Here is a 27,911-nt window from a genome sequence, read left to right on the forward strand (position 1 = left end):
TTGTTTATTCTTGAGGTGAAAAGAATAATAGGAAGTATCGTTAAAAAAAAAATACATGCACTCTTCACTTTTATATACGATCTGGTATTTATCTAAGCAAATCCAAATGTAGTTTTTAAAGTAAACTTTTCATGTTTTTATGTATAAATTATATTTTATTGTATAATATTATTATGGATAATCATATTTTACAGAACACATATTTTACATCACATTGATATTGACGACGAACAATAAGACTAAAAAGGAGGGACTGAAAAGTGGGGAACGAAATGACCAATTTGAAATCATCAAAGGAGTAGAAATTACCAAAATCGGGACGAGCTGACTGGGTGACGAGTTGACAATGGGACGAGTTGACTGTAAATCTCTTACGGGAGATCAAACCGTATCAGAGTGACAGAGTTTGCATGTTTGTAGTCGAATTCATTACCGAGGGGATTCAGGTTTATGACGTAAGCTATTTCCACAGGAGTCTTGTAACGGACTATACTGTCTCACAATACATCTAGAGCACCTGCACACCCCTTAAGAAAATATTATCTATTCCAGCCTGTGGGTTTTTTTATCCACCAGTCAAAATGTAGTTTTAATCAGCTGTTAAATGACATTCACCCCAGATATTTACATGAAGCAAAGGTGAAATAAATACCGACATGCTGCCAAAAATTGGCCCACGTAATGCTACTGAACAATGATTTGGCTCATGATTGGTTGACCCGTAGAGTGTGACTTTACCTGTCTATATATTAAACCTCTTGCGAGCTGTATTAAAACACACACCTTGGTATAAAGACATGTTACGAATTTGGAATTTATAAGTAAGTACAAGTTAAAAATATTAATTAACGTTTATCATGTTGTTTATTTGACGATAATCATATTTGAATTAAATTACCATAGCTTGCCGAATATGTATTTCTTTCCTTACATTTCCGTCAAAATATTTAACGTCGAGGTAAATGTCTGTCGTCGAGTTGCCAGATATTTTTCAAAATCTCAATGAAGTACATGTAACTGAATAATGAATAATTATGTATTATTCTGTAAAGAATATATAGTGTTGATCTTGAATTTGATTGTGAATTGGTAGCATGGCTACCAACCAGATAATCTTTTAACTTTTATTTGTTAAAGTTAATTTTCTTAATTTCTGCTTTTATTGCTCTTACTACCTCAGCGAATTTCTTCTTAGCTCTGAAAAGAAATTGAATAGCCTCAGAAAACAAAACATATGGCCTGAATACAGACTAATATGGTCGAGGAGCATTATGTTCAAGTCTAGAATAAAATTTCTATTCTGTTAAGAATAATTTTATCAGTTCGAGAGACATGTTTAGATTGTAATATATGTAGTGTTATATTCTTTTTCGGTGTTAATTAATGTTCTTAAATATAAATGATATTAAACATCAGAAATGCAGTTGATTGTTTTCTGAAAAAATATGCATCATGGTAAATCCATATTTTAAATCAAGCTCTTATTTAAACACAAGATAAAATATCTGAAACCAGTACAGTAGTTAATAACACTAAAAATAAAACGTTTACGGTTAAAAATTGATCTCTTAGCATTTAATTAGGTTATTGAAACAAATAAGTCTAGTCTCAATTTCTTATATATTGTCTCTCGTAATTTTAAAATTAATGTCTTATACTCGGTGTTATTTACTGGTTAGGTACATTGATGAAACGTAAAATGTAACAGATACCAATAAAAATATCACAAATATTTGTGGTATTTTTTATTAGTATTTGTAAACATTCTTGTGATCTATTTAAGTAGGTGATCTAACGAACTTGCGTAGTTGGGATCCCGTGTTATTCGTTGCCTTTAATCGATAAATAGTAGCGTTTTATCTAACGTTACTTACCACTGATCGGGTAATTATATGTCTAGTTGATTAGAAGGGGAAGGACGATTTTCTTATTCCATTGTTATTATGTTTTGAACCATATGAGCAAGGAAAGCCTCATTCCATCCAACATAGCCTGGGAAGCCGTTGATAATACTTGTGCTTTGTCAGAAGAAATAATACATATTGGTATCTATGCATTAAAAATCCGACTTAATTTGCTCTGGTTAGTGTTAATTGGCATTCATCGAGTTTCTGATATTAAAAACGCCTGGGGAAATCTGAAGGAGTTTCCATGTCACTACTGATTATCGATTTTCTATAATTAGCCTAATTAACATGTGATTATATATGTGCTTGTTTGAAACGAAAACGAGACAATGCTGCCGAAAATTCGTCAATTTTCGTAGATCACAAGGTCTGCATTTATATAACAACTTAAGTTTACTGACATTTTTAAAAGTTATTACAACTTGCTGGTAAAGCTATGGGAGGTACTAAATGGTATTTGTCTATGCCCCGGAAATGTTCGGAAACTTTCGGATTTTATTTATTTTGGACGCAGTGGTCGAGAGGGCTAAGACGCTTTCCTACGGAGGTGAAGGCCCCTGGTTTGCATCCTTGCTACTCCCATTGCGGTGTGTCCTTGGGCAAGGCACTTTATCACGATTGCCTCAGTCGACCCAGCTGTAAATGGGTACCAGCAAGTTGCTGGGGGTAAGGTATAATTGGTTATAACTGTTCTTAAAATAGGGTTGCTCAAAAGCTCTACAGAGCTTATGTTAATTGTTTCACAAAGCGACGGCAAATAAAATTTACCTTCGGACTTCGGAAACACGATTCCGATCTGTCTTTTCCGTGAGAATTCCGTTTCTATTTTTAGCCATGTATTATTGCTTTCAGAAGTTATCATTCTTTATCAAACACCCACATATTTCGGGTGTAATATAAGTTGCGCTGCGGTCGGAAAACAGGTTTCCCCAGGCTGTCAATTTGCAGGTAGAAAAAAGTTAGAAATTGTCAGACTGGATTCCCAGGCTACATCCAATCCATTTTTAAATTCTTAAGTGAAGGGGTTTCTAATTCAGCTCTGAATTTATAACAGTTCCGAAATTTCCAAATGTGCCATTTAGTTTCGAATATAAACATGTTGATTAAATTAACATTATTTGAAGAAAGTCCAAAAGCAATGTCTTCAAACAAAGTAATATTTTTAATATTAAGTATTTTAAATGGTTCTTCTGATATTGTTTGAATATATTTCCAGATTGGTTTTACTTTTTTGCACTCCCAGAATAAAGGTATCGATGTTTCCCTATGAGATTTACACATGCTACAAATACCGTTTGAGAGGCGCATCAAACTTAGTTTGTTTTCTGTGAAAATACAATTATGTAAAAGTTTCAACTGGAACTGCTTAGCTTTTTTTGTGGAATAATAGCGCTACACATTTGACCAAGTACGATTCCAGTTTATCAAAATGCTTGTAGTTTTAAACTTTTCTTCCCATTTTTGTTCTGTATGAAGTTTTTTTGGTTGATTATGTCGTACAAATGTATTTAAAATGTCGCATGCATGCAATTTACTAGGCTGAATTACTTTTCCATTTCGCGTACAGCGTTAAATGTGTTTGGGACAAAATGATATTTCGGTTATTTTGATCTTTAACCTGTGTTTCGGAACCTAACTTTAAGATATTCGTAAATTATTTTGGTATGCTGGATTTAGGTTTTATCCGCTCTGCAATCCAGTTAGTGGAATTATTTAATTTTCACAGAAGCTCTCTTTCTGAAATAAAATTTCTATTTGAATAATCCCAGACGTCCTCAGGACCTGAATTGTAACAATATTACTTTTCAAAAAGGACTTAAAATACAGTGGCTTACTGCGCGATAAAATTTTATGATTTCCAAATAATTTACAGTTTAAGAGGTCATCCGATTGTAACGGTTCAAAACATTTGAAAAAATCACACCAGGTTTTTATTGCTTGCATGTAAAAAACATGAACAGGGGTTTCCAAGAGTGATTTATCAAAAAATGAGCATGTACATATAAAATATCTTTGGTAATATCCTTTATCTTGTGCAGACAACACAAACTTTCCTATTACTTTCCAATTTTGAACATCTGCATGCAAAATCGTGTATAACATTTTTATATTTAAAGCCATTCTCAGGTCTGACATACTAAAAAGATTGAGACCACCGGAATATTTTTCACGCTTAAGTGTATTTTTTGCAACTAGGGACTTTTTATTATCCCAAAGAAAATTGAAAATTATTTGCTTTATTTCTTTTGCGTTTCTTTCAGGTATACCACGTGTTTCTAGTTCGTACATTATAGTTGAAAAAACGTAAGTTTGGATGATCAATGATTTTCCGTTAAAGGTTAGATCTCTTGATTTCCAGACTTCTAGACATGATTTAATTTTATTGATTTTTTTCTCTCTAGATGTCCTCGTTGTCATTGCCGTAGCCTTGATGAATGCCAAGCGTTTCAACAAAAGACTTAGTCCAATTTATTTCTTTATAGTTTGGAGTTTTGTCTTTTATTCTGCCAATAAATAGACCTGTAGTTTTTTCTTTGTTTAATTTTGCCCCAGACGCGCGTTCATATAGTTTAAGATCTTTGAAAATATGGTACAAAGAGTCTTCATTTTTCGCGAACAATTGAGTGTCATCCACAAACTGGTTTATTTTTGCCTTGTATGTGACGGCATCAAGTACCGGAAGTTGGATGAATACTATTCGGTTATTATTTCGTATTATGCATAGGTTCTGCTTGTAGAATATATAAAAAAGGTGCACATGGGCAACCTTGTTTTATTGAACGCGTGATAGGATATTGAAAAAACTTCACAGCAGCGTTGTTTGTGCCATGTGACGGCCGTACAAAGTTTCCCCGTACATTCAATCAGGGCTGTTATTTCGATCTTCTCAGATCGTTCAGCACGACTTTTATGTCGTGTTATTGGTACTATTTAGTTTCTCAGCATAACCATTTCGGCCTGGGTGGTTCCAATACTCCCGCTTTCATAGCCTTTGGGTATTGTATAATCACCCCTTGGATATGGTGCCTGCGTTTTTAATTTTTCTTTTGACAGTTCCCGTGATATGCAGGCTCCATAACCTCAGATCCCCTTTCTAAATTCCAGTTTGTTTAGTTCTGCCCATTGTTTTCTCGTTTGGGGCAAACCCATTACTTTATCTGGGGACCAAACGCCGCTTTTCATGGAATTAAACACCACAACACGTGTATCATTGAAGGTTCCATGTGCACCGCCGTTTGAAAACATCTGCGGATGTCTTTAAAAAATTTTTTTTGTACTTTTAGCATGTGTAAATGTTGAGTTCTGCTCAACCAGGGGCTAGAGGGCGTGGACGGTAGCATGCATTTCCACTACCGTCCATGAACAGGCTCAATCAAACCGAGCCTGCAACATTTTCGTTTTTGCCGTGTTGAGCGACCTGTGAAGTTTGTACTTTTTCTATTTTGACATAAAACCATTACACTGAATACTCACTTTTGAGTTTTCAAGAAGCATGTTGACCCAGTTTCTGTAGTTTTGACCAAATCCAAATTTTTGTAAACATAAATCAATCCATTTCCATTCGCACCGATCACCCGAAAAGGTTTTTAATACTGTCTTTGCGGTCTTCATTTGTATAAATTGATTATGTATGATACAGATTTTATAGATACTGTGTAACGTCATGTTACGTTGTAAAGTTCTAATCAACCAATTAAGAGTCACAAAGGATCCACCTACAGACAGTCTCTGAGAGTAAGATGAATCTTTCTAAAATTGCTTCATGGAGTTGGTAGAGAGATTTTTCAATCCCGAGCATTTTAATTTTCAGTACGTGCAAACATCTCAAATTGTTGATCGGTTTCCAAAGAGACTGTAAATTTTACGATTCTTGTATGATTACTGGCAGTAAAATTTAATAGATTTTGGTGTTTATGTAGTTTAGATCTTATTGAATTCGTCATGCATTAAAACATTGGCTTTACCTGCCTAAGGCGTATAGTTGTATTTTCGTGTTATTCAAGAATATTTCTGACTGGTCCTTATGCCATATCAAAGTTCAATATATTCTTACCAGAAGGGGATGCATACTTATATAGTACTTCAATTTTACAAAATAAAGCAAGTTTTTAGCATTTCCTTTTTACATTTTTGTGAAGTTATTGCTTTTATGAAAGGCAGTGGTAAGCAATTAATTTCGAAATATTACCGTGGTATACTAGTAAATTAACACAGCTAATATGAAGACTTTTATAATGCATTTATTTTCAAATTTATTCATATATTTATGACTGTTTGTTAAAATGAGTGAAACACAGTAAAATCATTAAACAAATTAAGAGTGTGCAGTGTCCTATTGATTACAAGGTTCGTATAAGTAGAAAATTTATTTTATATGTGATTGGATGACTTGGACTTATTTACTACTTGGCAATAGCAGCGCTACTTCAGTCGTGCGAAAAAATCAGGAAAACGAACTATTCGTAACTGTTATACTTCACTACGTATGATGAAAAACAAATCAGATAGAAAAACCGTGCAGTTAAATACTAGTATATCCTATATTTGAAATTGATACACCGAGTGGTTTTCAAAACGCATTTTATTGTCTGGTTTAAATATGTCATTTGTTGGGTTCCCGATTACTTTAAAAATGGCACATATGTGGCTCTCTAAATAAAAAAAATAGGTCAAGCTTGTTGCAGTTTTAAAGGGGCACGCCTGCTTGTCCTAATGGCATTTATTTACATCCCAGCAAAGGAAATGTAAAAAGTAATGGTTTCCGTCTGCCTGTATTTATCTAGGGAAAACAATACTTAATTTAGCAAAACTTTTCTGCATAAAAATAAAACGTATGTGTGGCATGGCACTTTGGAAGCAAAGAAAATGTAATCAAGCAACATAATGGCAGACTGACCTTTCACATCCCCTAGCACTGGCTTAAGCGGATTTGAGTTATAGGAAAAAATGTATGTTCCGTATACAAGTTTATTATTTTTTTTTGCGAATACGTTTGAAATATTCGTGCGTACTTTTTACGACATTTTAACGGTCGTGGGTTTTAATTTGTTCAGTAGTTTTTACGGTGCTAGTTAAGTAAAGCAGACAATATTATGATGTCGATATTGATCTAACATCCTTTTGTGAAATTCTATTTGATGTTTCGTAGGTTTTTTGCTAATCTTTTTGACGTCATATATGTCGGAGCATACAATGATTAAACAAAAATTGGAATGGTATGCAGCTTACAGGTAATGCTACTGAACAATGAAGTGGTTGACTTTCTCTGTCTATATTGAAAAAATATATCAGCCTTGGAATAAGGACTATTTTGCGGATTAAGAATTTATAAGTAAGTGTATGGTAAAAGTATTTTATGAAAGACAATTCGACGATAATCATATTTGAACTAAATAAGCATAGCTTGCTAATTATGTTTTTTTTTCTTTTATTTCCCACAAAAATATTTACGTCGTTTTTAACGACTGCTCTCAAGTCGCCGGTTTTTTTATGTCAAAAGTACAAAATGTATGCATTATTTTGTATAGAAAATATAGTGTCGATCTTGAATTTGATTATACATGTTATTATACATGTTATATGGCAGCCTACTAGACTGGCTACCAACTAGATATTCTTTTAATTTGTTAAAGATAGTTTTCACTTCTTATCACTGGACAAAAAGATGAATAACCCCAAGGGTTATCTTCTATAAACAAAACAAACGGTTTAAACACAGATTAGTCACATGGGTGAGGAGTATAATGCTCCAATCTAAAATGAATAATCGTTCTGTTAAAATATGTTTTAGTCGGATTAAGTGTCACGTGAAGTGTTATAAGCCTCAGTTTCGACCGCAGTGAATGATTATACCCCCATAAAACATGTTGGGGGGAGGGGCTATATGGGAGACCAATTTTGTCACGTCATGTCCCGTCGCGTCCCGAAATATATCAGTTATTACTAAATGGATTTGATTCAAACTTGAAATAGATGTTTCACCTTATCACCCACATCATGTGACACACAAGGTGCATAACTCTTACACCAATATTTCATGAATTATGCCCCCTTTAACTTAGAATTTAAGGTTAATTTCAATGCATTTTTATTATATCTCAGTTAATACAAAATGCATTAGATTCAAACTTGAAGGAGTTGTTCCTCATCATCACCCACATCATATGACAAAAAAAAATGCATAACTCTTGCATCAAAATGTCCTGCAGTATGCCCCCTTTTTGCTTAGAATTATACTTATATAGTGTTTTGATACACTTTATCTTTGCCTCTCTTATTATTTGATATTTAAACACAGAATCAAGCTATTAAGCAATATTCATCACCATCGAATTCATTAAACACGCCAGTGACAGTTATTGACAGATTGTGTAATATGCATCAATCATTGGAGTCATTAAACACTCCAGTGACAGTTCTTGGCAGGTTTAAATGTTTTATTTAGTGAACAGGTGTAACATCATAAAATTCAGGTTAGGTTCGACTTTGGCTCCAAACCACCATTTTTAATGCAGTTATGCCCCTTTCAAACTTAAAATTCTCAACTCATGGTTGCAAGACAATAACTCAGATTTAGACAAATTTTGGTACACAGGTGTAACATAATAAAATACAGAACAAGTTCGATTTAAATTGCATCTTCTTGTGGCCATATCTTTCTTATGGTTGCCATTCTTTTGTGACAAGACCGTATTGTGGGGATATTCGCCACTCCTGTGACAGTTCTAAATTTAAATTTAGTGGTATCAAACCTCAGAAATCACCAAAGCTTTTGCATGGACAATTCAGTTAGACATCCGATTTTTATCTAACACAAGATAAGAATCTGAACCTCGCATTTTAGATCAGGACAACAGTAAATTACACGAAATATTGGACATTTAATGTGAAAGATCTAATTTGGTCATCGAAACGAACAAATCCATAAACAGTTATATTATTGTCTCTTGTTATTCAAAAATGAATGTGTTTGTGTATTTTGCTACGTGTAATATTATTTATATGTGCATTGACGGATCGAAAAAGAGTAAACAAATATATACTTGGACCTGTCACTTTGTTGATATATTAATGCAACTGTTATCTAATTTTGTATCTTAAAAAAGTCTTGCTCTCTCTCTCTAACGCCCTGTGTCTGTACTGGTACGTTTGTAAATTCATTTCAATACATATCCGATTATATAATCTGTTATTTTGTGATACGGGTCTTTATCAAATAGATCTACCACGGTATTGAGAGATCAAAAATATGACAAGTCAAATGGTTTATCGCGGCCAGAAATTTGTACAAACCTGACAGAAGTTGCGAAATTGTCATTTGTGCAGGAAAGAAGCGTTTACCATAATGTCCAGTACTGGACAGGTATAGTGACCATGCACGGACACAGCCAATTTTCTCGATCCCCTGCCCCCCTCCCCCGGAAATTTTGAAATTTAGCACTTCATTTTTTGCATTCTGGGACAGTTTTATGGACTAACCTGTTTGTTTAAATTTGGGAAAATGATAAAATCAAGCTTTCTTGAAGGTAAAATTCTTAGTTTCTTTTAGATAAATAATATGAATTATGTCGGGGTCGTATGTAGCAGCAGCCGCATATACTTTACATGCAGTCCTAATGTTGCCTTTTTCGAAAAACATTTTCTTTCCTTCTTGTCTTCTTTCCTTTTTTAAAGATTTTCAAGAGGGGATCCGGACCCCCGGTCCCCCATCCCCCTCTGGATCCGCGCATGGTGACATATCATGCTTTCTGTTTATGCAGATAAACTTGTGTTTGGTTAAATTTCAACAGAGCACAGTTGTCTGAACAGTGTACAAACTCATTACTGTTTTTTCAGGCAAGGGTGGAAAAAAAGTGGTAGACAATGAAAGCAGTATCAGTTTTATTAAAAAAAAAATAAACAATGAGACAAACATTTCCAACATCTTTGGACGGTTCAAAAATCCCATGTTAAACATACGATAAAGGCCGAAACGCGTGAAAATGTTCCGAATGTAAATCGGGTGAAGTAGGTGCTCTATGTATAGAGTTAGATTATGCTTCTAGATTGATTAAACTGGGCGAGTCTACTTACTTATTACTTGAGGATGAAAAAAACGTGTTTTTTAAACGTTGCTCTTAAACAAGGGTGGCGGTTGAACTACTAAAAGTACAACAACACTTAATTCACAACAAATCGTACGGTATGTTTTATAATCAGTAGAAGCTAGTCGTATTTACGCTTATGAGACCTGTTTCACCCATAAGTAAAGAATTCACAGGTCCATAATGAAATATTTTCCCCAGCGCGCATATACTTTACCTATTCAATATGATCGCGGCCTCGGCTGCCGCGATCAATAAACTACCTATAGAAGTAAGGTCAACAAACTTTGTATTATCATTTGATGCTACATTAATATTCATCCTTTTTTAGTTTTTCGTATTTGTACACTGTTTTGTATGTATTTGAATATTAACATAATTGCACGACATGACAGAAACAAGCATGCATATTTGTAGATGTATCAATCAAGAAGTAGACCAAGATTTAAAGGGAACCTTTATCTAAGGAAGAATATTGCATCTAATAGCACATTCTCTAATCAGCCCCTGTGTCTATTTTTAGAATGACCTGATAAAACCCATGTTTATGGTTTTAGGATTTGGACAAACATTCAGAGAGATGTGTGTTATTTATATAGACTCAATGAATGTTATGTGATGGTTGAATATTGTTTTACACATTATTTTTTCTGTTTAAGAACTTAAATGGATTCAGACATGTCCTAGAACTCTGAATTACAGAAACATATACTTTACCTGATGTTATTATAACATGCAGTAAACTGTTTTCACACCAAATTAGATTTAATTAGATTGACTATACTGAGAGCTATGACATTAGTTATAACAAATAATAATTCAGGAAAACTTGATGAATAAAAAATAACATTAACAATTGGTTTTAACTAAGATTATCATAAAATCAAATGACATATTTTTCTGTATTATCATTGATGACACTGATAGGAAAATAAACCATCTGTTATTGAAGCCTTAGATTAGAATCTATATCAATAAAAAAAATACATATAATATGAAAGTTACATAATGTGATCTGTCAGTATAAAACAATTTTCCCTGTTTTTGAGAACCAGAGTGGGGAGATCATGAACAACTGTCTTAACTTTGTAAGAAAATTATTATTTTTTGTTTAAACTAAAACATATTCAGTATTTTAGCCAACTCAGTGTGACCAATCCAGATGTTGCGAGTTTGATCTCGGTGGCAATTTGACTAAAGAGAGTAAATCAGAAATAATTTGTTCTCGATCCAAATTTTGTGGGGAAGTTGTATGACAGTTTACACAACTTCAGAGACTCATGATACATAGCCTAAATAGGACTAAAACGATAATAATGCTGCAACAAACATTGAATAAAGAAAAGAAAAAAAAAAACAAGTAGAATCAGAACAAATGTTACAAATTTATTTATGTAACAAAAATTAAAAACAATATTTTTCTGCATTTTTTTTACTATCATTCAAGATTATATAAATAATTATTATGTGTAAAAGTTACTAAATTCAAGTTTAATTTTCCGTCTTAAACAAAAGCACAGATTGTTACAAAATACAATTAACAAATATCATCTAAGAACATCGTGAAAAATAACAGTTTAAAAGTTTTTCCAGCACCTTTACCAAGTACATTAATTAAGTAGCTTAAAATGGGCTATAAAATTACAACCCATTAATTTTTTATGTTATACTATCGTATATATATAAATCATGCAGATGTTCTTATTTTAACTGCCCATTTCGCCAATTGTTAAGACATTTTATAAGCATTTTTTTTTACTAAGAATAAGTCTCATAAATATGTATACATGATCAATTATTACATGTATATTCCATTCATGATTATATTAAAAGATATGAACAAAATGCACCAAATATTCAACCATCTGAGTTAATATGCATTTTAGTGCCTTAAATATAATCAAATTTTGCAACACTGTCCAGGTACATCATTTACTGTGAGATAAGAATGTGCAAATGCAATCCTTACACTAATTAATTCTATGTGCTATAGAATTCTACTGTCCGAAAATCTCTCTGCCACGAGTGTTTGTTACTAATAATAGGGATGACCGCATTGAGTGTGACGTAGTGATACCTGTAATCTGAAAATGTGCTATTGCTATGGTATACACGACGACAAAATGTTTACTTGATACGTCAACGCCGTACCTATTATTAAACTGACATTTTCTTACTATGAAAAAGAAATACAACATCATTTATTTTAAGAATTGTTTTTTAATGTTGCATTTCACAAGCACACGGCAGAATTGTTTTGTATTATTTCAGATACCATAACTAGAAGATGCCGTTCTTAAAACCATTTCTCTCACTCCTTAAGAAACCCATTTTAGAGGAAGATCTTAGGATAGGAGATATAATACTCTTTGATCGATTAAAAGGACTATACAGACACTGTGCCATTTATGCTGGTGAGTAAACTTGATTATTCTGTTCTATTGGTTTGTTAACACTGTTGTGATTAATGGTACAAGATATATAAGATATATAATGAACAGTTTCTATAAAATGCCCTAAAGATGTAGCATGAACAAATTTCAATTTTGTACATGTATGATATCTGTGTAACTTTGATTTGTAAATCAGGAATGAAAGAGATATTTAACAAGAGACTGTAACATTCCGTGTAAAAATTCTCGAGTATAATATAGTATTTTGTGCATTATGTAATATCGACAGTACAGTGACATATACTTAATTGCACTGCCGAATAATTCAACTAAGATAAGAAAGTTTTGTCCACTGTAGGCACTGTAGGTTAAATAAAACCACACGCTGCAATATTGTACAATCATAAATTTCTGGCGAATAACAAAAAATCATCCATGATATTGTTCAATCCAGATTCACTTTGTTAACTTCCATTTATTCCATGTGCATATGAAACAGTCACAGCAGTTATTATTGTGTAGTTGGATTATCTTCTATAGCATTCGAAAAAAATGGGGAGGCAAGACATGTGATAAAAAGGAAAAACTCGAAACCTTTTGCAGCTTGACAAAATTCTGGTTTTGTGGCCACCATCCCCTCTTTCATGGTTTAGGAGTAGGGGCAGAGCACTTAGATTTACTCTTGTTATTTCCTACGTTCCGGACAAGTAATCAATGTACAGGGGAATAGCATACAGTTATAAGCAATGTCACACATAACAGGACTAACCCGCATACTTTATACATCCTTACGACCTTGTTTTGAAGCATCACATGGATTAAAATGGGGGTTACATCAACATTAAAATGGTTTGGTCTTGTTACAACAACACTGAAATTGAATTTTACTTTAGCAGAAGCAAATTTCTCCCTCGTTTTATTTTCTAAAATGTAAGCAATACATCCCAAAAGAAATCAGAAAAAAATGACTCATATGCACAAATTTATCCTCCTCTCAAGTAGGAAATAGTGTCCCAGTCTACCATTAAACGCCAGTGCTTTTGGTTTTTGAGGGAATCCAAGAAACAGTATAAAATATATGTTAGTGTGAGAAATGTTAAAACAATTCTATAAGTGTGTATGTCTTTGTACAATTAATGAAATATTGCATTTTAAAATAGATTAGTTAGTATGCTTTAACGAGAAACAAATTTTGTTTTATTCAAGGCAATGGCTATGTCATTCATTTTAACGTCAATCCAGTAAAAGGCTTTTGGGATAACATAGTAGGATATTTTAAAGGGCAGACGGAAATAAGACTCGACCGACTCGCCGACGTTGCTGGAGGGTCGCCTGTGTATTTAGTTGAGCAAGAACCAGAACAGTAAGTTTTATAATTGATACAGATACTTAACAACGTCTAAATATAAATGTATGGAAAACATGAGTCCGAGGTGCAAATTATTCATGAACTCGTAAGTTCGAGATAGTAACTCGAAATCTCTTGATAAGTCGAATTTTCGAGTTACTAAGTCAAAACTTCGTAATACATAGTTAATCGAAATTTCGAGTAAATGTCTCGAAATAAATTACATAGATCTTACATTTAAATTAGCACAAAGTTCAGTTCTTAAAATTGTTTCTAATTCTTTTTGAACAGTTGTTTAGTTTAACATGAGTTTGGATAATGTGTACTCGCAAAGCGAATAGTAGTTTACTCGTTGTAGCCATAGACTTGAAAACAGCGAGCTAAAATAATGAAGATTTATTCAAATATAAAATTGATTGACACAAGTTTTGCTAAATATTACCCGTTTGTCCATAGTTCTCAAATAACAGCCTTAGACATTATACTTCGATATCAAGTATTTTCATTTCGCTTCAAATCACTTTTCAAATTTATGTTTGTTTGTTCAGGACTGAATTATGATACAAGGGAGGCTATTAATCTATTTTGTTGGACTAAACATAATGTTCTTTTAAACTGGTTAATTGTCATGTCCGTTGCCAGTACTTTCATTTATCCACAATTTGTTTATTCTCAAACATCAAAATTTCTACTAGAATACTAATCAAACTTGTACACTATGTAAATGGAAACAAGGCACGTTGTTTAAAGCTTGCCAATGGTCCATTATCATGCTAATATGCAATATAGCTGAGACTATAAGATGATCTGCGAAGTACACATACTGGTATACCATCGAGAAGTTACACAAAATGCAAACAACTTCCATTTCGAAAGAGTCTGTTTGGGCTTATATTGCAATAACCGGTTCTCAGCTTGCCGATGCATTTGCAATTTGCTCGAATAGAAAGCAATGTAAAAAGTCTCCGTGAAATTCGATGGCTTCGGTCTTTTTAAACAAAAATCCTATCGTAATAACGACCAGCAGAGAAAGGACGGAGAAGGTACTCGGTCAGATAAGTTGAACTATAAGGTCAATAGTTATGGCGGTAGACCCTTGATCTATCAATGGGAGCTGTCGGTAGAACAGTGCGCTCGACTGTTTGAAAATGTTTACCGAGATTACTATAATAACAAGTTAAATGTGAGAAGTGCAGGTATATGAGGGAATCCAAGAAGCAGTATAAAATATATGTTAGTGTGAGAAACGTTAAATCAATTTTATAAGTGTGTATGGAGATGACTGAGTGGGTATGAGAAATACTAAGAAGGAAGTAGAAAGAAGGATGACATTGTGGGGATTATAGTCGGAGGAACGGATGTCTGAAGAAATTTCAGAAACAATATGGGATATAAGTGTGAGGACTGCAAGAGGAATGTTATTGTTTTAGTAATAAGACGGTGTTTAAGGTATTGGACCCGTAATAGAGTACCTCCTTTTTGAAGAGTATTCAATTCCTACAATAATCCTACTTTGACTGCAATTTTCAGGGGGGCGTAGGTTCAAGCCCCACTGGGACCAAAATTTTCTCCCCACATTTTCCCTTTTTTCTAGTAAGTTTTTACCTTTTTCAAGACTTATTATGGATGTATTGTATAAAAGTGGAAAATTTCCATTTTATAAGCGTTTTTTGCTGTTCAAAATGAATTTACATCTGAATCAGGAGGGGTAGACTTAGACATCTTTAAAAATACTGAGTTACATGCAGTAAAAGTTCTCTATTTTGCCTTCTTTCTTTAGAATACATATTGTGGAAGAAATGCAGGTAGGATTTACTTCTGCCCCAAGGTTATTTTTGAATGAAGTGAGCAAAATTCAATACAGATCCACAGGATTCGACCTTAATTTTTCAATGTTGGAGTTAGAAGTCTGTCTCATTAAATCTGTTTACTTGAGGCACCCTAGAAAAAATGATATTTACAGTTTTATTTTGTGTTTTATAATTGTTTAACAATAGTTTGGTGTTTCTTTTATCAAAATTAATGCTATAATGAATTCTCTGCAAATGTTTTAGGTAGTTGCCATCACATTGAAATTTGTCTCTACTTGAGCATGAGGAAATACCATAAATTATACAAAATTTACAAAAAAAAAAAACGGCACGGTAAAAGTTGTAAAAAAATTGCAGCACAGTGCGAAACATGGTCAACTTTAAGAATATACCAAGCAAATGCCATTTTTTAAACATTGCTATTAGGGGTCCAATACCTTAAGTGCAAGACTTTTACACTAGCTTAAGGTTAATATTACACTTAAAAGACAAAGAAATCTGGTCTAAAACTTGTATAATGCAAACGAGGATATTCGAATACATTGGAACAAATATGCGCTATAAGTATAACAACACTATGTAACATAAGGTCATACTTAAACTGTAAATATTGTTACAATTGATTGCAATAGGGGTTGCTTGAGCCAAAGTTTAAAAGGTCTTTGACAGTATCTTCGCAGGAACGGCTCATCAAACTTTGTCAAAAACATTCTTTAATGGACTTTTCTTCCTTTTTCTTTCTGTTTCAAGTTAGTATATAATAAATGGTGCTAGTTTGCTACCGCTAAAGCTGAATGGAATTTGTCTGAAATATCATTTATTTGGGTTATTACAATTATTTAGCTTTAGTAGCAGCCAGAATACAAGAACATTCTCCGTATCTTTAATAAACAGGAGAATAAATAGACAATAATGAAAGTAACTACTAGATATAGTGAAGTTGACTTCATCAACTGTTATGAAATTAAAATGTGCAGGAGTGGTCAGACTGCCACTGTAATTTGTATATTTGTATATTCATTTAGTAATCATAAAGCTTTTAAAACGAATTCTGTTTACTTAGGTGCTAGTGGCGTGAGAAGTGTGTACATTTCAGTATCTCTCATAAACTGATTAAATTATAATAAAATGTGCAAGATCCTTTGGACGCATAGAACACGCAACCAAGAAAAATAATAGCCGGTTTGATTTAGCCTCTTCACAGAATGTAATTAAATGTGCAACAGTCCTTACGCACCCCCTCCCCGCCCACCACCCAGCACCGGCTTTAGAGTAACTCTTTTTTAGTAACATTAATGTTCTCCATGATCCCAAAGCTCTGGAATTCTAACAACAATGTGTCAAAGGACGGGGAAACTTTTCACAGTTGCCACACGGAACTTAAAGACTTTTGTGAAAATTTATGAACATTATGAGAATATCCTTTTGTAGCATTGACGCAACCAAGCAAAATAATAGCAGAATCAGTTTGACAGAATCTGTTCACGAGAGGTAAAGCAACAACCTTCGCGCCCCTACGCGCTGTTACAGTTAAAACTTTGTTGTTATGGTTGTGTTGTTGTTGTTGTTTCTATGCTTACAAAGAATCATCTTATAATGTAATTTATGAAGTGATTTCATATTGACCTTGTTATTTGTTCGAGGGTAGGCATATTGGCCTAAGGCAAATCTGCACATTCGATTCAAATGAAATTAACACTGAATGGCCTTACACTTCCGAAAGAACTATATTTTCTTCAAGTAAGAAATATAGATTTGTGTGAAGATACTTGTCATTAATCTCAAAGGTTCATAATGCCTTTGTTTAGAATGTGGCTGACACATTTTCCATTATGAACATACAATATATTGATTTCTTGCTAAATCCTAATTTCTGCTAATTTTTTTCTTTTATATTTAATTTATAAGATTCTTTCATTAGTTGTAGGTGCAGATGGGAACATCTGGCTCAAGGGTAACTTAGGCGGTAATGAGGTTCCTGTCAAGTTCCCGCTTAAACAGTTTATCAAGAGCCAGATATTCCTAGCTGCACCTACAGCCAGTGATCGAATTTTTTTCTTGCATATCATATCCATTTGCAAAAAGAAAAGAAATTATTGTAAAAATGAAAAATTAATCGAACGTCTTTCTTTTAGGAACTATTTCTTATGTGCTATGATTTTTTGATAAAATAACATTTTTTTAATAGAGAAAAAAACTATCAGGAACAAAGAGGAACTGTCAAGGTTGTGGATTTTTATTATGTTTTATGAAATAAAATTTAAATTACTACATACATTTTCTACATATATGTAGTTCGTAATACGTCATTTACAGCACGAGAGTCATCTTACACCTTCGAGCACCGGTAAAAATACCGGAAATCTCCGTCTGATATGCAAGAACGTCAAACGTACATTGTAGATAATTTAACTTGAACCTGTTTTAGCTCACCTAAGCCAAAGGCTCCTGGTAAGATTTTGTGACCGCTTGATGTCCGTCGTCAGTCTTCCGTCAAGCGTCCGTTAACAATTTCATAAAAAACTTCTTGAACACCACTGAGCAGATTTACACCGAATTTCGTAGGAATGATTCTTGGGTGGCACCTTTCAAAATTATTCAAAGAATTGAATCCCACACATAACTCTGGTTGCCGTGGAAACCGAAAGGAAAACAAATAACTATATGTGCTCTTTTTGAAACAGGTATGAAGAGAATGTGAAGAATGTAGTGCGGGCATTAAAACGAGTAGGCGAGAGGTCATACGATTTGCTCAGTCACAATTGCCACCATTTGTGCCAGGAAATAACAGGAAATAAAAAGGTGCATTTTTACATCTTTTAGATCTATTTGAATGTGTGTTAGAAATAACTACTAAATCTGCTTTCATGCATGCGTTTATGTAAATTAACATGTTCCTGCTGTAAAAGATATATATATATATGAAAAATTCTGTGCCGGATAAAGTAAATTAGAAAGAAAAAATAAACAACATAACATGAGTTACTTAATATTTGCCTGCCGGATTCGTTTATTACTCATCAGGGCAAATAATACAGTGGTGCGTCATAAAATGTATAATTGCTAAGCAACGTCTTTTTTGCGTACACATGTGTACACAACGTAAATATTCTGAAGTCATCATTTTTGATTAAGTTTCGGTTTAAAAATTACAGTGAAATAGCGTTCTTTAGATAACCTGGCTGAAACATCATTACTATGAAATTTGTAAAAGGGAAATATTGAAAAATTTGGGACGGTTTTTGCGCATACATCTAAATGTGTACTTAAAGGCAGTTGTCTTATAGATGGGTCTCTTATTTGTTGGTCATGTACTGTCCTTCTATTTTAAGTTTATCACCTGTTTGACCAATATAAAATTCATTACACCCATTACAAACCAGTACATAAAGTACATTTTGAACAGTGCAGTCCATACCTTTTTTTTGCATGAATATTACATTATTTAAACTGAAAGAAGCGCCTTCAATAATACAAATACATAAACTACATCTAGGGTCATTACATTTTTGTACTGATGGAGAAGTTCTGTTTTCATTCAATTCAGATTTAATAAGAAGACTTTTTAAATTCGGAAGTTGTCTTTTACATTTTATTGTTCTTGTGTTGTTTATTATTCTTTTAATAGTGACATCATTATTTAAAATATCCATGTCACTTTTTAAAATATCAAATAACTCTCTTTTTTTTAGGATTATATGTTGAATATATGGTGTAATTGTTCTCACTTTTATTATTTTGTACACTTAATAAAGTACCTCTACGAATTTGTATTGCTTTAATAATTCCCGTTTTAATAACTTGTAATGGATATTTTCTTTCAATGAGAACGGCGGCCAGTTCTTTCAAACGTGCTTTGAGTATGTTTTTGTCTGAAATAATTGTACATATTCTGCTTGCCAAAGAAAATGAAATGTTTGTTTTTGTATGTTAAGGGTACTGTTTGGAATCAGTTCTTTTGAAATATATATCAGTGGTAATAGAAGTTCCATTCTTAATTATCATTATATCTAGAAATGGTGAATTAACTGTGCTCTGTTGCATTACGAGATTTATATCGTTATGTAATGTATTTAAAATCTTTTCAAAATAAGTAAAATCTAAAACTGATTTTTTCCCAGAATAAAGACAGTCGTCTAAAAATCTTTTCCACTGTTCTTAAACATATTTGGCAAAATGTTCATTTTTTCTTGTTTGACCTTTGCATATAATTTTTTTCCAAGTAACCTAAAACCAGAGTAGCGTAAGTTGGAGCAACTTTTGTGCCCATGGCTGTACCTTTTGATTGATTAAAATATAGTTAATCAAATGAAAAATGGTTATTCCAAAATTGTTTTTTTAAATTTTCAATAATGACAAATTTATCAAAACGCTTCAACATCAACTCTGGATGTTTATCTTACCAGAATGATATAGCTTCTAATCCTAAGGGGAATATTACATGAATAGTTAATTGTCATATGTTCACTCAGTGGTTCCTCCTGTTTTGTTGATTGATATTCTCCATGTCTTATCATTTTACGCTATCACATATAATTATAAAGGTCTGGCAAACGATGTATCACAGTATTTTGTAACACATAAAAACAGTTTAGATACGATATGTGTTGCACAGTGCTAAGATAGAACTGAAAAGTACCAAATGTACGCTAATGCGTTTCCGAATAACATTGTTATGGTTCAGCGTATCACGCTATGGTATATGAACAAAATATCGTTTTGCTTTTTTATGCAACATATTAATTAGAGAAAATTTTATTTGATAATGTGTTGTTTCTTTCAACGTATTTCTCTTCTTTCGATTGATAGCCACGTTTAATATACCAAAAAATCAAATAAGTCAGGTGGCAATTTATCTACATTCTTCAAATCACTAGCTGAAGGGGAATAATGTATGTATAGTAACGTGTTTTATATTAACACGATGCTTTCCCCTGCTTAGTGATACACTGGAATATTATCGATTATTTCGTAGCTTGATTTATTATTTTTCTGTTGCCGTTTTATAGAGACAATTCATTGGCAAATAGTTCATGTAGTTTATTCTCAAATGAACATATAATAGTTTTGCTTTGATCTTTGACAAGGGGAATATAACATGTATAGTTAATTGTAATATGTTTACACAGTGGTTCCCCCTGTTTAAATGATATATTGTTTGTTGATTAATGTTCTCTATGTAGCTTTGTGTTATCATATTTTGTTTTGTTCGTAAGAGGTATAACATTTAGTATAAGTACATGTAATTTATTTCAGAAACAAAAACAAACTAACTTTTTTCTACAAAGATCTTATATAAGCCCGTAATAACAAACTTTTCCTTGAAATTCATACCTTTATTTAGCTTACGATTTTTTTTCATATTTTCATTGCACTGTCATTTACCAGTTGAATAGTACAAGCTCAGTTAGTAAACAGTAGTAATGGACTTTGCTTTTCTCTTCTGAAGCTATAAAAATAATTGAACTTAAACACTCATTTTCTTTCATTGCTATGATGCAAATTATTCGCTAATTTTTTATATCACTGCAAAACCTCTCGACGTTAAGTACATCTCTTTTAATAACTCATTACTTTAAGAATGTTGCTGCACCCACCAGTCGCTTTTATCGTCCCGATCTGTGCTCGTGTCCCGACTTTTCTATCTTACACTATACACATTACCGTACGTACATGTTGCGACGCGCTTCGTCGTACTGTAGCTGCTCGCTATGTACTTCTACTTGACGTTATCACTTAAATATAATCGAGTGAGTACGGTACGACATCTGGCATCGTTATCTGTTTCTTTCGACCTAAATTATTTTGTCACAGAACTTGTGAGCTTTAGACATAATCTTAAGTATTTCTTCCAAAAATTACCCCTAGAGTACAATCCGATTTGAGTCGCGATGTACTTACGAGAAGGCATAATAGACAGTTGGCGAAAGCCCCGAGAAAAAAATCCGTAGGCATTTTTTAGTACAATATGGTATCATACATCAAAATGTTCGTTGGGGTATATGGAATTCAGCCAGGGTGGATACCAAGCTTAAATATCCCTATTCAAGTTTTCGTGAGACCCAAAAGGGGTGCACGTGATAAGAAATAATAATGAAAGCAAAATGATGTTTAAATTACAGGTTAAGGTAAATCTGACTTATTATACTAAATATATAATAGAGTGGAAAGATTCAATTATATAATATAATTTGAGGTATAAATGTAATTTTCAAGTGAAATTAAAGACTAAGAGGCCCTAAATTGGGGGTTCTCCGTCAGACGGCATTTACATGATAATGTGACGTATCCAATATGTTACAATTTGCGGTACATTGGTATTAACATGTAATTAAGAAATGAATGTTTATCCTCTATAGTATCCAGCGCATATTAAAAACTAAGACATGTTACATTTTCTTTGAAATTTTATATATAATTCAAGAGGCCCCAAAAGGAGTTACACTCAAAATGAACAATTTTAACCGGACATGTCGCATATCATTTTTGCCATTAATGTAACATTCAGTTAAGTGTGTGGATATACTCACGCAGTCTTAAAACATTAACTGTATTAAAACTTAATGTGTAAAGTAATTTTATTGTTTTTATTATTGCAGCATCACTTTCTACTGAGGTCTGAGAACACTAAAACTGAGACTTTCGCAAAACACTTTGATACATATAGAATAAGTAACTCTGAGAATTTCAAGAAGTTGTAGAGCCAATATATTACATAATTATACATGTTACTTCGCTGCATTTCATTTCCTTATTTTCATATAATTGTTAATACAATAAGAGTGCGTAAAATATCGGTTTATTGGTACTAACTTTTGAGACACATATAGTTAAATTGCCCAAGTATGGAATACTGAACCTATATATACACTCAAAAAAGTAAACACGCAATATCACTTTCTGGCAAATATTTCAATGTTTTTTTTTTGTGCGAAACATTGTGTGTAGATATTTGATGTACATTAATATACACAATATAAACTGCCAAACTTCAAAATTCCAGTGTATTTGAAGAATTGTGAGAGCTATTCTGTTCACTCTGGTGTTGGTGTCGCCTTTGTTGACATCCTCACCTTGGATAAGTTTTGTATGTAAGTTCATATCTTTGCAACCAATATATGTGTTGGATTAAAACTTTACATAAGGCTTTTGTGTCATCTAACCTTTTGAAATAAAAATAATCTTGACTGAGAGTTTAATACAAAATATGATTCGTTTTCAACCTAGAATATTTTGTAAAAGTTTAGCATGTACCTAAAAAAACAAGGTGTATTTCAGAAACTACATGCATTTGATTAAAATTTCACATAGTGCTTCCGGTCATCAAACCCCGGGATGTAACCAATATATATGGTTTTATAAGTCTTGCCCACTCATGGTCCTTGTTAAAGTTAGAAGTTGTTGAACAGTCGAGCGCAAGGCTTTAAATCGTTATTGGACTTTATCCATGGCCAGAACAGGCATGTTTCAAAAATATTTTGTTGAAGCAGTGGTATAATACCAAATGGCATTCAGTTGTTATGAAATGTTGGAGTCACCAGGTGTAATAATACTACTACAATATAGAAAACCTCGTGTGACATTACACGTAAATGTTTGTAATCGCGTCTACATCACACAAAAGTGTTTTGCAAGGTAAAAACTTCCAACTTATCAAACTTTAACTCTTGGTCAATTTATTAATTGTTTAACAGTATCAAGACTTTTACGGATATTTGGTATGTCATTCCTTACTGATGATCGAATTTCTGTATATCGAAATGTAATAATTAATATGAGTTTCTAAGATGGTAGCGAAATGAATTACAACACAGGCGCCATATGCTCATTAACGCAAGCCATGCTTAGACTGTCCTAATAAACATGAACAAAGTAAAATATATAGACAACGAAAATGATACGGACACACATAGAAAAAAGTGGAGCACAGATTTGGAACTGTCAGTTGCAAAAACACAACCTGGAAATTAAACTAGTAAAAAGTGAAGTAAACCTTTCTCCTTATCCTTCCAACCTTTCAGAGTTGCATAACAGTGTAAATAAAAGACGTGATGGCAAAGTATGTACAATACGAAATGTTTCTGTAAATTTAGATACAAAGTAAGCCTAACAACTATTAAGACATGTACTCAGTTCTTTTTACCTGAGCAAAATAGGCTTCTAGAGCATTATAAGCCTTGAACTGAAAAAAATGACCATTAACAATTTTTAATGTTGAGCTGAAACTACATGGAGGGCCCTCAGGTTGGAATCAAGCCCTGACCATCCAAAGGTGCCAGGAAAATCGTTTCATGCAGTCATTTGTACATAAAAATGCTAATTCTCAGGAATCCTTACAAGTATAACTACCGTTAATAACGAACAACAAAATATACATACTTAACCTATTATCAAAATTGTAAACAAACAGATTTTTACAGGTCCTGGACATTCTTGTTCCTATAGCATGAATAGAGGCGAGTATATGAAGACAAAGAAGAGCCGATATCAGCAATCTGCAAGGCACAAAATTACACAAAATACTAATGATTACATCATTTTTGAAAATATTAGAATTTTCTAGCCCCTTTGTGGCTACTTCATAAAGACCACCTACCAAAAACGTAGCTGGTTGGGAAAATAGGTGCTACATGTTTTCATGAACATCAGTGATCCTTTTCAGGTTCTGAAACACTTACAATAATAAGATGTAACTATCAGCTGTACTGTGTCATTGTGCTGACCACCAGATTGAGCAGCGGAAACCTAAATACTTGACAACTGCTCCGCTGATACAGAATTGGTTAAAATGTCTTTGACTTGTCTCTCTGGCTAGCTGAATCAAGTGATCTGATTGTTGTTTGGGGTATTTTCCAATGTTGCAAGAGATCAGATGAATAAAGAAACATGTATAGGTGACATTGCCAATGAATTTAATTGTAGGCTTGCTACTAGTTAACAAAAGGGCGCACATTTAAAAATAATCTGGTCTTTGAGCTATATCTATACTATGGCATATTAGTTAACGTTCCACTTACATCCTACTAAAGAGATGTGAATACCTCATTACATATAAAATGGTGAATCATAAATCGTCATATGCTAAATATATTTCAGCAATGATTCTGTTAACTAATAACTATACTGAACAGCAAAAGAAACTATCCAGTTTTATAACTGAGGTATTTTTATTTAAAAATTTTAATTTATAAATCACTTGTGTTTTTCATATCACATTACACTTGAAGAACTTCACGTGTAAAATGTAAAAAAAAATCAGTCAACCGTGAAGTCAGTAGTCTCACATTAGTCGTTTTGCACGAAATACATGTGCGCCTGTAATCAACAATTTTCTTTGTGAAATTTTATTGTCATTGGAAATATTGATAATTGGCTAACTCGAAAAACAGCATAAAGTTTAAACAAGAAATATCTTTAAAAATGATGGTCGGCGAATTGTAATAAGGAAAGAAGTTTATGAATTAACAATTTAAATGGTTCTCTTTTAATTTTTCGCAAAGGTTTCGTAGGGTTGCAATTTTGTTTCGTTTACCCTTAGACGAATAATTACAGCAGTAGTTTGATGAAGATTCATGAAGCGGTTCATGAGAAGAGGTCATTAAACGTGTTTATATTTTAGCTAAATTGGTCCCTATCCCCATTTGTAACAAAATAGCAGGAGACCTTACGATATTGTTACACATCGAGTTTGATAAAAATCCATTACATTTTAGTGGTTAATGCGAAGAAAGGCATATCTACTTTTAGCTATAGTGGTCCCTAATAGGGCCCAAGTTCCTATATAAATAAATTTGGAAGAGGACCTTATAATGATGCTCCAGACCAAGTATGACAAAGATCCACCAAGCTGTTCATGAGACGCTGTATAAAGGCATTTCTAGTTTTACCTCTAGCAGCCCCTTAAAGGGGTCAGATGTCCCAGCTGAACAAAGTTGGCTGCGGGCCTAATAAAGATGCTACAAATCAAGTTTGATTAGAATACATGAGAAAAAAATCAATTAAAGGATGTTTTTATTTATTATTTTTATTTATTTCTAAAATAGACCAACTGATCCCGCTTTAACAAATAGCATATTCGCTATTCATCAATCTTTGGACAATGACGTCACACCTATAAAAAAAAGTGAAGGTCAAGCAAAACATACAATTGTAATTATTTCAATATTTCTGTTTCATAAGCAAAGTTTGACCGTAGTCATATCACATAGATAAACTGTATGCAGCGTACCTTCGTTTCAGTGTAATGAGATTCAGTCATTATATAGCATATATATAATAAAACAGATTTCAACTGAGTTCAATATTTGCATACCATACTAAAGAAAAATATTCATATATAATAAATCAGTTAAATAATTTATAACAAATATATCAAAGCAAACAAGTACTCATTTTAATATGCAATCTGAATAAGTCACAAAAGCAAGAAACCTTTTCATATACAGATGACAATTGTAACAAGGAAAATCATTTAGAAAGCACTTCTCTACATAAAAGACTCTTTTCACACCCTTATTCATGTGATACGCAGACCGTATTCAGCTCTTTCTTTAATTTGATATATGTTGGTATTTGAACAGGTTTTTATCATATTTATTAAACTTACTTATCATTTTGAGATATATCAATATTCTTGCTAAATATACTGAGCCAAAGTTAGCTTTAAAACTGTGAACAGCGTCGTTTAGGATAAACGCTTTGTCTACATTTCACTCAGCGTAGCACAATCAACAGAGTGAAAGAAATTGACACTCTCGTCCAATCAGGCAGAGTGTTGCATAAATCTTCCATTTTGATAAATTATCTTTAATGCGTTATCAAGTAGTTTGATTTGCAAACTGAAGTCACGTGCCATAGGTAACGAAAACGAATTTAGACGGCGTCGCCGAAAAATATTGTTGGTTGCACCGCACGAATGAATCAAATTCAGCGCGATCGCCCAATTGGAATGTTACAATGCAACTAACGCACTGAAGATATAGCCTTTCAAACGGCTATTGCGGGACTACTGACTTCACGGTTGATTGATTTTTAAAAATTTATCACGTGAAGATCTTCTAGTGTAATTTTGGTATGAAGAAACAATTCAAATTTGAAAAATTAATTTCTTAATATTTTGAAATATACCAGTTATACATCTGGATAGTTTCTTTTGCTGTTCAGTATACTTATATTGTATTATAAATCTAAATTATCATGAAATGTGAGTAATCTAAACCCCTTTTGAGCCTCATTCTTTTTTTGAGTGGTGGTGGTGGTGTGTGTGGGGGCGGGGGGAATAACTACGTAAGAACAAATATTAAATTGCTGTGAAGAAAATGTTCTGGTAAATTTTATGGTTTACGACATATGAAAGAAGAGGGCAATTTACCAAACTTTTTCAACAAACTTTGCTTATCAATTATTCTACAATAACATGACCCCATAGTGGTGCCTTTTTTATTATATTGTGCATTAGAATGCCTGTTATTCACCTGAATAAATAATAAATGGTAAAATATGAAATGATCTAACAATAAACGGACTTGAAGCTCTATGGGTCGAAATAAAACACCAAAACAAGTCAATTTTAATAGGTGGTTTTTACCGTCCGCCAAGTTCTAACAACAATTACTGGCTGTTAATAGAGGAAAGTATTGACAGGGCCTATAACTCTCAAATAGAGAACATAGTTCTCGCTGGAGACTTTAACTGTAATCAAATTGACTATAATTCTAACAAAATGACTAATATTATCTCTTCGTATAATATGTACCAAACAATAACCGAAACAACACATTTTACCGCGAACATTCATTTTCTTTAATTGACCTTTGCATTGTTAAAAACATAAACAGTGTAATTACAAGCTTTGTAGCTGACCCGTTTATACCTGATTTAGTTAGATATCATTGTCATGTTGTACTTGTTCTGAAATTTAATAAACCAAAAATTACGTCATTCAAAAGACATATTTGGAATTACGATAAAGGTAATTACGATAACTGTCGCCATATTCTTAATCTCACCGACTGGAACAACATCTTGTCAAATGACAATATGGACCTAATAGTAAAAGATGTTTCATTCGCGATAAAAACTGCTGCTGAAAAGTCTATTCCGAACAAAAATGTAATAATACGCCCAAATGATGTTCCTTGGTTGAACACAAAAATACGTAAACTGATACGCCAACGCAAACGCGTACATAAGCAAGCCAAGTTAGAAAATTCAGTACATGCTTGGAATAGATCTAAGACTAAAAGAAATCAGTTACCAAGGAAATAAGGCGTGCAAAAACTGAATATCAAAATAAAATTATTGATAATATTAATGAAAACTCAATAACTTCAAAATTGGTTCAAACTGTCCAAATCTGTAATGACAAC

At 32.9% G+C, this 27,911-nt stretch overlaps 1 protein-coding gene across 3 annotated transcripts in view; it reads left to right on the forward strand.

Moving 5' to 3' along the window:
• The first annotated feature begins 689 nt into the window (after window positions 1–689).
• LOC128550355 (uncharacterized) overlaps window positions 690–27,911 on the forward strand; it is a 118,999-nt gene continuing 91,777 nt past the window's right edge. For all 3 annotated transcript variants that reach the window (XM_053529262.1, XM_053529263.1, XM_053529264.1), the window contains exons 1-4: window positions 690–821; window positions 12,263–12,405; window positions 13,591–13,747; window positions 18,228–18,345. In XM_053529262.1, the coding sequence (XP_053385237.1) occupies window positions 12,279–12,405; window positions 13,591–13,747; window positions 18,228–18,345 (402 nt within the window). In that variant the 5' untranslated portion in view covers window positions 690–821; window positions 12,263–12,278. The remainder of the gene's footprint in view (window positions 822–12,262; window positions 12,406–13,590; window positions 13,748–18,227; window positions 18,346–27,911) is intronic.

This window comes from Mercenaria mercenaria, chromosome 17 (genome assembly GCF_021730395.1).
Source record: "Mercenaria mercenaria strain notata chromosome 17, MADL_Memer_1, whole genome shotgun sequence".
NCBI classification, from domain to species: Eukaryota; Metazoa; Mollusca; class Bivalvia; order Venerida; family Veneridae; genus Mercenaria; species Mercenaria mercenaria.